The sequence below is a fragment of the Triturus cristatus genome, chromosome 8 (genome assembly GCF_964204655.1).
Source record: "Triturus cristatus chromosome 8, aTriCri1.1, whole genome shotgun sequence".
NCBI classification, from domain to species: Eukaryota; Metazoa; Chordata; class Amphibia; order Caudata; family Salamandridae; genus Triturus; species Triturus cristatus.
This window is the reverse complement of record NC_140591.1, coordinates 227,591,704-227,609,980: the sequence shown is the minus strand read 5'-3', so window position 1 is coordinate 227,609,980 and position 18,277 is coordinate 227,591,704. Positions and strand designations below refer to the sequence as shown.

General features: G+C 42.6%; 1 protein-coding gene across 4 annotated transcripts in view; it reads left to right on the top strand.

Moving 5' to 3' along the window:
- Nucleotides 1–1,200: 1,200 nt before the first annotated feature.
- The window catches only part of FAM76B (family with sequence similarity 76 member B), a 135,345-nt gene continuing 118,268 nt past the window's right edge, over nt 1,201–18,277 (top strand). For all 4 annotated transcript variants that reach the window (XR_014967663.1, XM_085621418.1, XM_085621416.1 and 1 more), the window contains exons 1-3: nt 1,201–1,610; nt 8,676–8,740; nt 13,069–13,123. Coding sequence is in view for 3 of the 4 variants with exons in the window: in XM_085621418.1 (XP_085477544.1) it covers nt 1,527–1,610; nt 8,676–8,740; nt 13,069–13,123 (204 nt within the window). In the remaining variant the exon portion in view is untranslated. The remainder of the gene's footprint in view (nt 1,611–8,675; nt 8,741–13,068; nt 13,124–18,277) is intronic.

Genomic DNA, 18,277 nt, shown 5'->3' with positions numbered 1-18,277 from the left:
TAGCCGATAGCTGTTCAAGAGGGGTGTTGTGTTGCTGTTCGGCGGTTTGCAGAGAGATCTAGCTGTTCCTGTCCCTGTCCCATTCCTGTCTCTGAAATCTTTGTTCCCTGGCTCTATTGCAGGGAACCCCCACCATCTCCTCGGCCAAGGGGGTGGTATTTCACAGATCCTTTGGGTTTGTATTATTCTGACTCGTACTTTGCATAATTATTTGCAAATGTATTTTTGTCTCTAAAACTGATGTCTCTTAATCTATCCACTCCGTCACATGTTTATTGTTTCTCATTATTTTGCTGAAACTGGGGTCTCTTAATCTTCATGTGTATATCATTATTTGGTGATGAGAATGACACTGTTTGCATTTGCTGATGTTTTCTCTCTCTCTTGTGGATTTCATTGTTTGCATTTGTAACCGTATGCAATGAGCATTTATTCATAAATTTGAGATAAAACTACATTAATCTTACCGCAAGTCTGTGATTATTTAGCTAGCTAGATAGTACTATCATTACCATCAACTATTCAACTAATTGGTCCATCCACCAAGAGGAAAGAGAGTTGATGTATAGGTTTAAATATGTATTTAGAGGTGCCAAACATGAATCTGTGAAGGGAACTAATTTTGACGTTATTACAAAAACTTGACCCCCAGCACATCAGCGATTTCGGTGAACGTGTATGGGCCATTTGAATGTTATCGAGTATTTATCCCTGAATGATCACCTTTTCTAGTTAGTGTTTGCATTCACTGACATGACTACCAATGTTTAACGACTTCTTTCTCCCGTAGCAAATATTTCAACAGATCTTAACGTATATTCCCCCACGTTTTTGACTAAGTCCCTCTCATCCCAAAAGAGAATATAAACATATCTCACTAACATTACGTATATAAATATGCAATGCCAATATGGCATAAGGTTGACACCATGCCTGCTTTAGCTGGCAAGTTGGCATCTTGCCATACAAAATAAGAATGTTCACTGTAGGTGTCCAAGCAGGCTACCATACGTTCAGGCAACCCGCTCGAATCAGACTAGAACGCAGCCTTCTGTGACGTGCGAGGCGTCGCTGTGGCTGCAGGAAGCACGGGCTTCCATTGACCTCATCGCTGCTCCAATGGTAGCCGAGCCGCCTGCGCACCTTTCCATTGGCGGAGCGGATTCAAACCCCCTTTCGCGCCGGGCGCGCGACAACCCCCATTGGGTGGCTAAGCGCAGCCTTTGTGCAGGCCTGTTTGCATCCGGGTTTCTGGTGAGGGCCGAGTGACGGCAGTACAGGAGCAGTAGAAGAGGAGACCGTCTCAAAACACCGGGAACAGACGGACACCTTCCTCCGAGGCGCGGGATCCCAGAGCCGCACGGAGACCAACCACCGAGCAGAGTAGGGACCGGCCAAGGGTTGGGAGTCCGAGAGCTCTAAAGGCCGGCAGAGTGAGGAGCAGATCCTTGGAGGCGCTGGTGTGCGGACTTCGAGCATCGCCGGTGTCCCGCACCTGAGTAGCGCGGCATCAACTCGGCCGCAGGATGGCCTCTGCCCTTTATGCGTGCACCAAGTGTCACCAGCGCTACCCCTTCGAGGAGCTATCCCAAGGCCAACAGCTCTGTAAGGTACGTGTTTACGAGTCTGGCCCGTGGGATCATGTTCTGTTCAGAACCCAGATCGTTAACAGTAACCTGTTTTTATATCCTTTCATGTGGCCAAACGCTGTGCTCGCTCTGTCTTGATCCCCTTCCTAGTTGCCGCTGAGTCACTGGGCTCGCTGCGTGTGTTGTGCAAGAACCTTCCCGGCATCTCAGCGGACTTGTCTTATGGGCGGTACCCAGGAGCACTCATTACCTTTAGGTGAAATGCAGAGGCTAGCCTGCGGGCTACAGGGGGCTCTGGCCGAGCTGCCTGTCAGAAGTTTGTCTCTATGCAAAGATGACCTTTTTGCCGTGGCGGAAACTTATTGATTAACCACTGAAGCCGGCCGGTGTGAGTCATTGGCAGATTTGTAGCCCCGCCCACAGGAAATAGTCAAAGCCACTGCTAACTGTTGTTGCTGGGGTTTGGAATCGTACTTTTTGTTTTGCATGAGAATTTATTGTGCACTCTTTACTTTAGTTATCTGTACATTTATGCGGTTTATGCCACCGACAGCCCCTGCAGTCGTTTGATCTTTTTCACGGATCTCTTGGTATGTCTGCATTACAGTTTTTACAAAGTAATGGTAGGAAATAATGACACATTTTTTCCTTCGAGGTAAGGGATTTGAATTTTATTAAGGTTACACACAATAATATTCTTACAGGGGCTTTCAGGCAGCCCTCTTCTCTCGCCCGCCACACCATGGGGCAGTGGGTCATCTCACTTCAGTCATTGTTTAACTTTACTGTGGGTAACTTCGTTTTCACAAGAGGTACATCCACACTCACATTAGTTCCCTTAGGTTACCGGGACTACTGTAGTAGTGTGTGATTTTATTTTTTGCCAGAACTATTTAAGGACTCGGCAGATTCACCAGCAATAACGTTTTGCCAAAACCATGACAAAGTAAATATATACAAAGCCAAAAGACAGGTATCCATTTTATATAGTTACTCTCGGAAGGACAAGGGTATTATTGGGCTGAGGAAGTTCTTTGTGAATTGGTATTATTCTGGTGTAGCTGTCACGTGGGGTCTTCAAAGTGTGACCCTTATGTATAAAGAGAAACAAGAACCCTTGCACTCGATCCTGAAGTTAGAAAAGGTTCGTATATTCTAGAATGCTGCATACTTTATTTGTTAACGGTCAAGGTGTGCAATTGTGGCTATTCTGCTTGGGCTGTTCAGGTTCAAGAGCTTTCTTCTAGGCATTGACCGTTGGTGCTTAGGATATAAATCTTCCATTCGTCAAGAATGAGGGCGTAGGGTAATCAAGGGTTCGTTTTTTTTCCTTATACATTTCTGACACATACTTAAGTGACACTCCTGTTGTGTGACAGAGAAATGGTATTGGAGCAGGGTCAAGGCAAAAGATCCTTATTGTAAGGTCAAAGGAAAGGGTCAACATTTCCTATGTATTCATGTTTTTACATTCATTATACATTTTTTCTTAATAAAAAAAATTATGAAACAAAATTTCCACCGCCAAAAGTGCACCCTAAGTAGTAGTTGGCCATCGCGTCCAATAATTTAGAGTCTAAAAATAAAATAAATATAGGAGTGCTGTGTTATTAATGAATAACAAGCACATAAAGACCGCCAAAAATTCCAAAGAAGTTCATTTTCAGTAAAGTAGATATCCAGAATAATTGCACAGGAAGAGAAGGCAGGAGCCAATGGAAACCCCACTGTCCAGTTGAGCAGTCCAAGTTGGAATGCTCAATGAGCAACAGCAGAAACCAGGGCAACAGAACAGTCAAACATAGCATCCAAAAGTAAATGGAACACATACAGAAGTACACTATTTACATACATTTCCATTACATAAAGTATAACCCCAATACATCATTGAGGCACTACACACAAATTTGAAGGTCCAAGATACAATTGCTTTTAAATCAGAAGACAAAAGTTTATATCATGAAAATCATTTGCATTATAAGGAAATAAATTCTGTGACAATTCCATAATATTGACACCAGGAACCCCGTTCAATAAGCGTAGGGTACTCTTCCAAAACTGGCACAACCATTCGTAGTGTACTCCAAATGGTTGTGCCATTCGAAGTACACCAACATTTCCAAATAAAAAAATTATCTGTGGAGAAAGAAAAACAATTTTTTCATCACGCAGTTTTTCTTCATATACATTAGCACTAGAGGGAGAGAATTTTTTTTTTTTTTAACATTTTTATTTCAGTTTCAAAATAAGAGTCCAATACTACATATATAGTCAATGAAAACAGCCAGTGCAGCAAAGGTAGAGAAGTTTTGCGTTAAAAATTGTTAGGCTTGTAAAAAGTACAGACAATGGTATGCCGATTAGGCTCTTCCCCCAACTTCGAAGAACAAGTCCCCAACCCCACCTCCGATAAACCCACCGCCCCATGCTATGCTGCCCCAGAATATTATTACAATCATTTCCATAGTGTCTGTGCAACCTTCAGATGTGAGTGACTCTTACCAGACCCAGTGCAGCTCTGGTATAGAATACACCTAGGCAGTACCCACTTCTACGGTTTACGGGGACCCCTCCAGGGTAGGTAGTGGGAGAGGGAAAAGATAAAGTTTCAACAAAATCATCCACTATAAGAGAATTTCATAAACTGATAAATCTTGTAGATCCAAAATGAAAACCACCACCTTGTTGTCTAAACGAAAATATATTGTAAAGACACCCATTTATTAGTATAACAGGACTATAAATTGCATGTTTACTAGTACTAGACTGGAAGTCTCTGGGGAAGACTCAACCAGCAAAATCAAAGATTTGGAAAAGGGACCTCCAGAAATTTCAATATAGCCCATCTAGCAACCCACTGTATATCTGCCCTCTCTCCACAAGCTGACATGACCGAGGTATATGTACTCACCAACTTCTACAACTCTACTATTACTAGCATCATGGATTCCATTGCTCCACTCCAACAAAAAAACGCTTAACTAAAATTTCCAAACCATGGTTCAACGACAACTTAAACACGGAGCACCGCCATCTTAGGGCAGTTGAACATTCCTGGAAATCGAATCCATCCTCGGACCAACTAATAATCCTTAGAACGATAAGGAGCTCCTATAACCAATAAATCAAGATCGCTAAGGCCGACTACTTCAGATCCCTACTTAATCCAGCCGCTAATCGTCCCAGGAAACATTTTGAGCTGGTGAAACAATAGGTGGAAACACCAAACCGCTCTCTCTGAGGTCAACCCACCTTCATGCGATGATTTGGCCACCTTCTTTACTGAGAAATCCAGACTCATCAATATTGATCTGGACTCCAGGAAGGCGCTTTTGCTAACCGGTGGGTCTGCGCCCCCCCTCGACCTTATCGGAGAAGTTTGAACCGACCAGCCACAAAGAACAATGCCTCAGGCACCTTCACTCCCCTCAGCGAAAGAGACACCAACTAGATTCTTCAGAGTATCAAACCATCTAATCATTTTAGCGGCCTGTTACCACCGTCCATCTTCAAAGAACTGAAGGAGGTCGTCACTGGACAAAGATTGTCAACGCGTCTCTCTCACAATGTATGATCCCGGATTGTCTAAAAGCTGCTCTGGTAACAACTATCCTAAAAAAGTCTACAGCAGATAGTACGGACCTTAACAACTTCCGTCCTATCTCTAACATCCCCACCCTTGCCAAACTCCTAGAAAAATGTGTCCAATCTCAACTCTGTGCCCCCATCGAGAATTTCCATCTCCTGGAACAACACCAATCTGGCTTCCGGAGTGGGCACAGCACCGAATCGGCTCTCTCACACGTTATGGATGACATTTTCAAAATGCTCAACCAAAATGAATCCTGCCTCCTTATCCTCCTGGATCTTTCCTCAGCGTTTGACACTGTTAATCACAACAACCTCCTATCCATTTTGGAGCACAGGTTGGGCCTTTCTGGTTCAGTGCTGCAATGGTTCTCGTCCTTCCTCCACCACAGATCCCAAAGAGTTAAGGCGAACCACTCTCTCTCCCATCCATCACTAGTATCCATGGGGGTCCCCCATACTCTTCAATTTATTCTTGGAACCTTCAGCTAATGCCCTAAATTCCGCTGACATTCTCTTTCATATGTATGCGGATGATACGCAACTCTATCTAAAAATCTCCTCCCCGAATAACCTCATAGCACTCAACTCTACCCTAATAAATACTCACAACTGGTTAACTGAGAACCACCTCTTGCTCAACACCTCCAAAACAGAATTCCTTCTCATTTCTCCCCCGAATCACATCCCCAAGATAGACCTTTGGATGAACCACCTCACTGTCTTCAACTGCTCCCCCCTCATTGTTGACTCAGCCAAATCTCTCGGACTCACCCTAGACAAGCATCTGAACATAAACTCATATCAGCAATATGTGTAAGGGAGTGAATCGCCTTATGAGGATACTCCGGCATCTCAATCCTTTCCTCCCACAAGCTGATTTCAAGCAAGTGGGCCAAGCGCTTGTTTTGCCGAGGCTAGACTATTGCAGTGCTACACTCTGTGGCCTCCCCAATTATACCTTGGCACATCCCTCCAGTCTAAAAATCCCTAAATTGGTTGCCCTATGAAGCAAGAATTCAGCTAAAGATTGCCTGTCTATCTCCCAAAGCCCTCCATTTCAAAACCCCCACTTATCCAGTGCAAAAGCTAGAATTATCCAGAGGGAGTAGACCGTCTCGGAGTGCTAAATCTCTCCTGAAACCTCAGATCTTTCGCAAAAAGAGACCGTGTCACCGAGCTTTCTCCGGCTCTGCGCCAAAGATCTGTAACTCTCTCCCACCGGAAATAAGCCAAATCTCCTCCAAGGTTGCCTTCAAATTGGAATTAAAAGGATTCCTCATGAACAAGTGGGTTTGTACCCCTTCTGATGATTGTACTGCTACTATTCCCTTCCTTTCCCTCAAATTGTAAAGCGCTCTAATATCTTTTGGGATCATGTTCGTGCTATATAAAACTTTATAAATAAAATAAATAGTAGAGAACAAATAAACATGATACTCATACTAGATCAATAAAAAAAGCAACTTTTAGAGAGAGTGAGATATTTGACAAACTTCAACTTAAGAAATAACTAAAAATATACAAAAGGAACAGGAATCAAAAGGTCTACTGTATCAAACTGTTTTAGCTATTTTGTGTCTATGGGGCATCACGTTGTTACATAAGAGCTGTTGTTTCTTAAATTGCCTGCACCATTTCAAGTGCTCTTTGTGCCACTGCAAACCAAACTGTTTGGATTGTTCTTCCTTTTTTTTTTTTTTTTTTTTTTTTACTTTCCTGGACTGTACATAGCTAATCATTGAAGTTTCGCTTGCACATCTTATCGCACTAGTGCGGACCCAAAGATCAGTGTATTTTATTCTGAAATATAGTCACAACAGTTTCAGCATTATAACCGTTTATGGGTTGAAAAGTAATTTACATGTAATTATACTTGAGGCAAAACAACTTTCACTTCTGTTAAATGAACAGGGCTCTCAAAATCATAAAAATGTTACTAGACCTGCAGGTCTAGTAACTTTAATAATCAACTCTGCCTAACTGTAATGTACTTGACCCGTGAACTGGTCTCAAATTGTGTGATCCTAGACAAATATTTTGTTTTATGGAGCCACCTTTTCTTTATTATCACTTAAGAGAGCACCTTCAAATATGCAAGTTCACTATTTCTGCTATACAAAAAAAATATTTTTATTTACTAGACTAAATGTTTGCTCCATGTACAACAGTCAAGCCCATATGTTGGGTACACATGATTCCTGGCTTGCCTCTTAGTTCAATAATAGCATTGTCATCTGGGCAGGAGCAGTAATAATTCCCAGTTCATGTTTAAAAACTCACTTTTCATAAGTATATTAACAAAGCATGATGTGGTAGTGCAGATAGCATATTTTCCATTGAAATGGCCACAAAACTTTCCCGCTAACATGTAGTTTCTTCAGCCAGGATAGCTTGATTCCAGTGGCATGGAGAGCACCGGACCCACGTCTGGGCATACCCGTCCCACTCGGGGTGACAAATGCAAAAAACAACAGTTGATGGACAGAATGCAGAACTATGTCATACATTCACCCCAGTACAGAGATCGGGGCCTAAATCCATAGTTGTTTTGCTCACCATGCCATTCCAGTTTGATCCCAGTCATATGCATTTCTCCCTTTCACAGAAGGCTGAAAGGTGTCACCCGTGAGTATACACAATGATTCATGTATGACCCAGGGACGGGTGCACCTTAGCGTGTGTATACCGCCCGGGTTGCTGCATAGGTCCTGATGAAAATCTAGTAGTAGCCATGATAGGTTGAAACATGTAGACCAACACGATCATCACTTTGCATAGATACCTTAGGTCAATTTAACCTTATTAGGTATCACACATTGTTTTTAATCTTGTCTCATTGCTCCATATTAAACTTTAGGGAGTACAATAAAGACATTTTTAATTCACTTTATCACTCACTTGAACTATCCCTGTGAATAAAACCAGCTCCGCTGTAATCGGGCTTTGAAGCACACCGGGTGGCATTAGGCTATTCAGGTGGGACCCCAATGATGAAGCATGTCACCAACTAGGTTGGTGAGTGAGGGGTCTTTTTAAAAAGGATCCGTTTTTCCTTTTTTGAAAAGTGGATCAATTTTTCCTTTTTTCCTTCTCTACATATTTGTTGATCTTTCTCTTCGGGGTATACTCCTTCATCTGTTTATTATGCCTTACTATTGGACCATCAATCTTTCCAGCTGTTTAGAAAGGCACCAATGCCTCTTCTCGAAGCGTTAAACTTTGCTGTACCAATAACCACCGTCAATGAAGCAGTCTGTCAGACATTAGTTGGTTGTATATGCATTACTTGCCAACACTCCCATGTTTAATACTCCTCCTCTGATTGGTGTGTGTGTAACCAACACCAGATAAATGCTTATATACTGAACTGTTACTCTTTTAACGATAAATGCTTATATACTGTTAAGTTACTCTTTTAAAGTGTTTCTTGGTGGAATGCTACCAGTGAAAATGAACCATTAACTGGTACTCTTGTTTTTCTTTTTGTATTCTCAGGAATGCCGTATAGCTCATCCTATAGTAAAGTGTACATACTGCAGATCGGAGTTTCAGCAGGAAAGGTAAGTCTTCCCGATAAGCTATCGCTACACTTCAGTTTACCTATTGGGTGCACAGATTTCCATGGTACATTGATGTTAACTGTCACAAACCTCAAATCTGTGTTTATTGGAGCCTTCCTTTTCTCTAGGCAAATTTAGTTTTTACCTCTGCAAAAGGAAAATGTTTGTACTAGCGTTTTAAAATGCTTGCTACAGAAATAAGGAACTTGACTTGTCTCATTGCATACACTTGTACAGTAATCTGCATGCCTCACAATAAAGGAAAGCATGCACTAGTCAGTTAATGTGTGTATGTATTTTTATGAACCACCTCAAATTTAGGTGAGTGGCTTAAAACAAAAGTTGTCTTCGGGTCCTGGCTTAACTGTTAAGTAGAGCAGTGAAATTAAGTTTTTTGGTGTACATAAGTTACAACTACTTATCTATTTTGATTGTTATTTAAAAAAGCATGTTTTTGTACAGTGCTTAATGTTCTCAAAATTCCTGGGGGATTGCGATGGGGGAGTCTGAGAGATGCACATAGCCTTTGTTCATGTAAAATGTGATAGTTGTGTGTAAAAATAGAGTCCACTCTTCATTTTAAAGAATTTTCTTTTGGAGTTGTTTCTTGAGGATCTAATTTGAGCGGTTACCTTTTTACAACCACATCCTCCTAACAGTCTAAGTATTACCAATCTGTGGCATTTTTGAGCTACCGCTTGAAAAGTGATTATTTGGATATTCTTGTATATTATTAGATGCTTACTGGGATTGGCCTACCTCGCTAGTAACTAAAGTTCACCATATTGGAGCAACTTTCCTGAAGCTCACTGTGTAGACTCTTTTAGTCTTTGGCTCTGTTAGCTCACTGATACCTTCAGAGTGAAGCAATAAGGCCTCGATCAGAGCACTGGTAAATGTCCTCTCTTTTTTTAGGTCTCGCTGAGTCAGCGCGCATGCGCTGCTCGGAGAGACTTAAGTAGGTGAGTTTTGAAAGTGCTAACCACATGGTTTTGCTGGCTACAAGCTTGAGCGCACAATGGCGCGCACGTGCACAGCTGCTCCCCGCATTCCCCCCTCCCTTCTTGCCCAGCCCTTTAATGCTCTGCTCGCATCTCCCTTTTCGTCAGTTTCATTGTGGCTCTTCTGCTCCTCGCATTCCCCCCCACCCTTCTTGCCCAGCCCTTTAATGCTCTGCTCGCATCTCCCGTCTACCTTTTGTCACATTCATTCTGGTTCCTTTTCGTCAGTTTAATTCTGGCTCCTCGCATTCCCTTCTGCTCCTCGCATTCCACCCCTCCCATCTCGCCCAGCCCTTTGATGCTCTGCTCGCATCTCCCTCCTCGTCAGTTTCATTCTGGCTCCTTTTTGTCAGTTTCATTCTGGCTCCTCTGCTCCTCGCATTCCCCCTCCCTTCTCGGCCAGCCCTTTGATGCTTATAACATTGTGTTTCATTTAGGGCATTAAACATAAAGAAGCACTGGCAACGCTGATAAAATGGATTTCATTTTGAGTAGTGACTAAAAATTTAACCACAAGCACACACAACCACACACAATAACACACACAACCACAACTACACACACAACCACAACAACCCACAAACACATACAACCACAACCACTCAGAACCACACACAACCACAATCGCACACAACCACACACACCGACAACCACACCCACCACACACACAACCACACACATACACCCCACAACCACACCCCCCCACAACCACACACGCACAAACACACACACACCACCCCCCCACCCACACCTAAAACCACACCCACACACACAACCATAAACACCCACACACAGACACAGAACCACACACACACAACCACCCACACACAACTACACACACAAGCACCCACCCACAACTACACACACAAGCACACACAACCACACCACCACATGCCCCCACACACACACCCACACAAAACACACACACACACACACACACACAAACCACAGCCACACACAACCACAGCCACACAGACACAGCCACACACACACATCCACAACCACAGCCAACCACTGCCACACACAACCACACAGACACAGCCACACACACACATCCACACAACCACACACCCCACACACACAGAGCCACACACTCACAGAACTACACACACAGAACTACACACACAACCCCCCCCCACACACACACAACACCACACAACCACAGCCACACACAACCACAGCCACACACACAACCACTCACCACCACACACACACCCACAACCAAGCACAAAACCACCCCCCCACGCCCCCCACACACAACCACAACTACACACAACCACAGCCACACACATACAGACCCAACCACACACACACATCCACAGCCACAACCACACAAACAGAACCACACAAACAGAACCACACACACAACTACACACAACCCCAGCCACACACACACACAACCACACACACACAACCACACACACACAACCACACACACACAACCACACACACACAACCACACTCACACAACCACACACACACAACCACACTCACACAGCCACACTCACACAGAGCCACACTCACACAGAGCCACACTCACACAGAGCCACACTCACACAGAGCCACACTCACACAGAGCCACACTCACACACAGAACTACACACACACACAGAACTACACACACACACAGAACTACACACACACAGACACAACCACACACACACAGACACAACCACACACACACAGACACAACCACACACAGAGCCACACTCACACAGAGCCACACACACAGAACTACACACACAGAGAACTACACCCCCCCCCCCCCCCAAATGTTGGTTTAAAGCAGCAAGAGGGATCTCTGACTGTCTTTTGATGTATTTTGCTTTTTCAGCAGTTGCAAAGTGCTATTTTTCTTTGTAGGGCAAGTGTAGCTTCAAAACTGTTCCTTTCTATTAAATTTGACTACAGTCTACCCGGCTAGTCTCCATTTCGAGAATGCTGCAGGTGGCGTGAATGCTATTTTAAAAAAAATATTTCTGTCCTTGGAGACCATTTTAGCCATCTCACCAGACTATTATTTTCTCAAAACTTCATATTTAATACATAGAGGGGCTTTTGTCTAGCTTTTTTCATTCACTGGTTTGTTAAACTGTCTTTCTCATTTTGCTTGCGTCCACCACAGGATACAGAATGGGGCAATAGGTCAGCCAACTTTATCCATTGTCTCCCTTCACATTGAAGGTAGTGCATAGAGCCTGCACACCTTATTTAACATCCACTTGAAATAGTCCCTTTCTCTTCAGTGATAAGCTTGCCTTGCTTGACAGGGAAGATACACCGAGAACAAACACACCAACATTTTCAAGTCCTCCACAGTCACTTAGGTTAAACTGTGTCCCACTGTCAACTCCTACTGATCCAACAATGACTCAAGACCCAGATCACCATTGCTTTGATCAAATGTGTTTTTTTTTTTATTTGACATTTTTTATATTAACTTCAATTAAAGTATAAGAAATCGTCTATTTTTAATTATATGACCTTTTGAGCATAATGTGCACCCTTTAGCTAGCTACCTTACCCATAAGTTACTGAGAGATGGGTCTTCTCTTCCATTTGAGGGCAGGCACTGTAAAATATCTGCTTTGTTTCCCTCTTTAGTATAATGCAAATCTCGACTCTCTACCATGTCAGTGTGATGGACAGAGTGGTCAAACTGTTTTACACTTTTTATTTTTTTCTAAGCTTTATACAAAGTATGCTAAATGGCTTTTAATGCTGTTTTGTAAGAAATACACGGCCATCAATCTGGTAGATGCATATAGGAGTATACTAACACTGGTAGGCGAAGTTAGTCTTTCGCGTCAGCACTTTTTTGTGAATTGCTGTGCGGGCCGGCAAGACTATGTGCAAACTTTAAAAAGCCTTGTCTTCTTTCTTTATGCATGAGCTTCTACTCAAGTTTGCCACACGTACCTTAAAATATTGTGTATTTATGCCCTATGTTATTGAATTTTCATTGCGATTATGTATTTGTTCTTTTAAACTGTTGTGTTTGTGCTTTTATGGATAAGACTTTTATCTGAATAAAGTATATTTTTTTGAACTTTTGAAGTGGGTTTTATATTAAAAAAATTACTAATGCGGCGCCATTAGTGATCTCTTTAATATTTAAAATTTTGAATGTAAGCATACGGTGGCCACGTTATTTAGATGGCCAAGGGTCTTATTTTTTGGGGGGGATACCTTCTTTCAAAGTTTTTTTTAATTAATCCTTGTACCAGCCGGCCAAGGCCAGAACTAATGGTTTTGCCAATGCGTGTTTTTATTAATGTGCTAAACATGATTTGTCTGGTTAATCATATCCTTTATTTTCCCTCTTAGCAAAACAAACACAATATGCAAAAAGTGTGCTCAAAACGTAAAGCAGTTTGGCACGGTGAGTTTCTAATATTCTTTTGGTCTGTGAAATAAGTGTGCCATTTAAATTGTAATTATTTGTTAGATAGTCGTGATTTTATTCATATGTCTAAATTGAAACAGATTTTGAAATGTTGGTCTCGGCAGTTGCTAAGCAAGGTTAATTGTAAAATGTGCTGTGGCACAGAACCTGCACTAATTCTGTCACGAAATTCCCTAGCAGGCTCGTCCATGTGAAGATATTGTCCACCATGAGTTTTGCAGGGGAGTGAAGTGTAGCTCTATAACCCACTAAATAGGATGCTGACCCTTCCCCCCCCCATTCCCCAGTTCCTTACATTGCACTGACCCTCTTAGGATATAAGCTCTCTGATGTGCCGATAATGCTATTTTGTGGGGGTATTTATCACCGGATACCCTCATTATTCCATGCCTCCCCATGGTCCATCAACATTTAAATCACCTCCTTCATTTCCCAATGCAAGACAAAAAAGGGAACTCCATAACCCTCAGCTGGGCACCTCCCTGCAAGTTGCCAAGCACTCTGTGTAGGAAAGTAACCCTTTTTGATATGGTCACATTTTTTGTTGTTGCTGGTATCTGATGTAATATTGACAGAAGTGCCCTGGGTTCCTGCAATCCAGGTCTCCAGTGCCAGATCTTTCTCTAAAGCTGTACAATTCCCCCCCGACCCCCCCCCCCCCCCCCCCCCCCCCCCAATTGGCAATATCTTTAGCCCCCTGTAAGTCCCTAGTAAATGGTAGCCCTGGTTCCCAGAGCAGGGAAGCTAAAGAGGGTCTCTAAGGGCTGCAGCATGTATTATGCCACCCTAAGAGACCCCTCGGCACCAACAGGCAAACTGCCATTGCAGGCTGCAAGCCATGGGCAGGGACCGTGAAGGCACGACATGGCACAACTCCTGTCTGCCGTGCATGCAGACACTGCATGCAGTATAGGTAAGTCACCCCTGCAGCAGGCCTTACAGCCCTAAGGCAGGGTGCAATTTACTACATGTGTGGACATACCTGCGGGAGCAGATATGCCCTTGTGATGTCTAAGTCGATTCTTAGATATTTCAGGTGAACAGGGAAGCCATTTTTGAGTACATTTGTTGGACACTCGTGTTTACGAGTTCCTCAACTACACGATAGCTTCACTGAAACTAGAGATGTTTGGTATCAAACATCTCGTATTAATAAGCTACACTGATTCTGTGGTGATATTTCATAGTTAAAAACAAATAAAGGAACTGGGGGTCTAACAAAATCCTGCAAATTGAGCAGAAATGTGAAATAGAGGGCTAGTTAGTCCCACATAGCAGAGGAGGGAGTAAAAGAAAAAGAAAGACAACCAAATGCAATCTATGAGGACCTCAGAGCGAAGTTTTGGATACCCATCAATTGTCTGTGTGATCAATCTTATCATCTGGTCATCCAATCCAAAATAAGATGCTTCTCTTGATCATAGAGAGCATCTAAATGGGAGTGATTTCACTCAAGGGTGGTCCAAGATTGTCAACGGATTGGAGCGAGAAGACCAACCATAGTAAGATGATAGAGCAATCGAAAGGAGTGCAGTGCTAACAAAAGAAAATAGAGTGGTGTGTTAAAATAGAATTGTGAGAAAACACTACTAGTTTAATATGTGTCTCACATTCTAAGTAAAACAACAGTGCAAAAAGCAGTGTCAAACAAATAACTGCTGTATAGAGAGGTCGACATGTTTCAGCCTAATGAGATACATTTATCCCTGCAGCTTTCTTCAGGACCCTTGTTGTTAGATTTTCGCTACTGCAAACATGTGGAGAATAAAATGTATAGTGGAGAAAAGGAAAAAAGAAAATTTAAATTTATCTCCCTATCATTTAGAGGTGGCACAATGTACAACCTCAAGTAGATCCTCCGCCTCAAAAGGATGCAGCGTGCATCTGTTAAGAGAACAAATGGAAAGTGTCTCAGTCTTTAAAAATAGTACTCCCAATATTGTATTCGTACCCAGCCTTGTGTTAGGGGGCTTACCCGTAATGATCGAGGAACGGACCTCACCTCGCCTGGATCCTGGCTCAGGACTAGGAGGCCCCGCTCTGTATGGAAGAAAAATTAAACTCCCAACATCCAGCAAATAATCATAAAAACTTAATACATCTTCATAGGTGTGCTAGTGTAGTTAACTACTAGCGACTGTGTACCAAGTATATGTAAGTAAAACCACACATGTGTCAACCCAAGAGAAGAAACCATTGCCTATATACTGTGATAAAGTGCCGTAAAACAAGGGAAGGGGCAGTGTGAAAAACCCATATTTTCTTTGCTTCCCCATGATGCTAAACGTCAAGTTTACATTATGAGAGTTCCTCCAGAGTGTGAAAGTTATCAGGTAATAATACAGATTCATGTTATCAGGAAGAGGAGGGTGTTCTCTATAATGTTAAAGGCATGATAGGAATGACAATCTGTATGTGCCAAACATGCTAAGATTTTAAATAAGCTCCTAAATAAAGTATCCACCAGAGGGAGCCTAAAACACGAGAGATTGCATATAAAAATACAGGCACAGTGACCATGTTACCTATGAAAAACCTCGTAAGGATAGGGAGAGTGCTCACCTATCCGTCGTTGCCTCGTTGTGGCTGCAGAGTCAGGAGAGAGGTAACCCGAGCAATCAGCCAGGCGTGTTTATGAAGCCGAGAAAACCTCATCGATTGCAAACGCGGGAGCCTATGATGTACGTCATCAAATGTTGCCGGAAAAACATCAAGGACTACAAAATGACGTCACAGTGGAGGCGTCTGTAGTCCGTGTATGTAGTTTACGCGCTAAAGATGTAACTCGCGCGTTGCGGTTTGAGAGGGAATCGCTGTAGATGTACAACGTCTCATTAATTGTGTATTGTCTGGTTTGTATTTTAGAGTCACTTTTGCAGACACCAGATCAAAGCACTTGAAACCTCAGTGTTTTGAAAAATTGAAGAAGAAACCATGGGAACGTAAACACGTGACCGCTAGTGTGTAGTAACTGACTACAAAAAGATGGCATATGTAGTTCTTAAGGAGATATGTAGGTACTGATTACACCTCTTGAATGCTTGTATACAACTCACTCGTTCCTGTGTGAGAGAGCCATGTAAAAACAGCGTGAGTGCATAATCCCCAATAGGTAATCACTACTAGAGAGGGCTACAGGAAGATGTCAACACAAATATATGTTTGCATCTGTAGTTCATATAGATGCACTGCCTGGCCTAGTATGCGGTATTAAGATGTCATGGGACACTTAGCTATAATGTAACATCCTAGACATAATGTGCATACCATGGTATCGTGGTGTCAGAACGTACCCCAAAGCCAGATGCCATACCTTAAAACTATAATGTAGTATAATAGACCTCATAAGGGTACCAAAGTGACAGGGCATCCTAAATGACAGGAACCAAAACCGCATAAGGGAGATATATAGAAACCATGAATTTCACAAACCCTTTTAAAGGGTGGTCCAAGGGATGTCATCGTTAAGACCCCTGACATCACTATGTAATCTAAACACCCATTTCTGCTCCTTTGTGAAGAGGTATTTGGTGATGTCACAGATATGGGACGGTATCGTAGGCTTTTCAAGCACTGTCCACGAAAAATCTTCTGCCTTGTGATTGTTTTCAATGAAATGTCTGGTTAATCTAGTGGTTGATTTCTTGCATCTGAATGAACTCTTGTGTTCTAACATGCGAGTCCTTACTTTGCGAGTAGTCATACCCACATATTTACATTGGCATGGACAAGTGAGTAGGTAAATGAGATTATCACTATTGCAATTAGTGAACTTTTTTTGCAACCAAGGTCTGTTAGTACCTATATCAATGGAGGTGGTGTGTATCGTTTGTGGGCAAATGGAGCAGTTCCCACAGGGAAAATGGCCTGTCACTGCGGGGAGCTCCCATAAAGTGCCTACCGCTCTCTGAGGAATGGATTTCGGGCGTGTGGGAACCCTGTGGGAACTGCTCCATTTGCCCACAAACGATACACACCACCTCCATTGATATAGGTACTAACAGACCTTGGTTGCAAAAAAAGTTCACTAATTGCAATAGTGATAATCTCATTTACCTACTCACTTGTCCATGCCAATGTAAATATGTGGGTATGACTACTCGCAAAGTAAGGACTCGCATGTTAGAACACAAGAGTTCATTCAGATGCAAGAAATCAACCACTAGATTAACCAGACATTTCATTGAAAACAATCACAAGGCAGAAGATTTTTCGTGGACAGTGCTTGAAAAGCCTACGATACCGTCCCATATCTGTGACATCACCAAATACCTCTTCACAAAGGAGCAGAAATGGGTGTTTAAATTACATAGTGATGTCAGGGGTCTTAACGATGACATCCCTTGGACCACCCTTTAAAAGGGTTTGTGAAATTCATGGTTTCTATATATCTCCCTTATGCGGTTTTGGTTCCTTTCATTTAGGATGCCCTGTCACTTTGGTACCCTTATGAGGTCTATTATACTACATTATAGTTTTAAGGTATGGCATCTGGCTTTGGGGTACGTTCTGACACCACGATACCATGGTATGCACATTATGTCTAGGATGTTGCATTATAGCTAAGTGTCCCATGACATCTTAATACCGCATACTAGGCCAGGCAGTGCATCTATATGGACTACAGATGCCAACATATATTTGTGTTGACATCTTCCTGTAGCCCTCTCTAGTAGTGATTACCTATTGGGGATTATGCACTCGCGCTGTTTTTACATGGCTCTCTCACACAGTAACGAGTGAGTTGTATACAAGCATTCAAGAGGTGTAATCAGTACCTACACATCTCCTTAAGAACTACATATGCCATCTTTTTGTAGTCAGTTACTACACACTAGCGGTCACGTGTTTACGTTCCCATGGTTTCTTCTTCAATTTTTCAAAACACTGAGGTTTCAAGTGCTTTGATCTGGTGTCTGCAAAAGTGACTCTAAAATACAAACCAGACAATACACAATTAATGAGACGTTGTACATCTACAGCGATTCCCTCTCAAACCGCAACGCGCGAGTTACATCTTTAGCGCGTAAACTACATACACGGACTACAGACGCCTCCACTGTGACGTCATTTTGTAGTCCTTGATGTTTTTCCGGCAACATTTGATGACGTACATCATAGGCTCCCGCG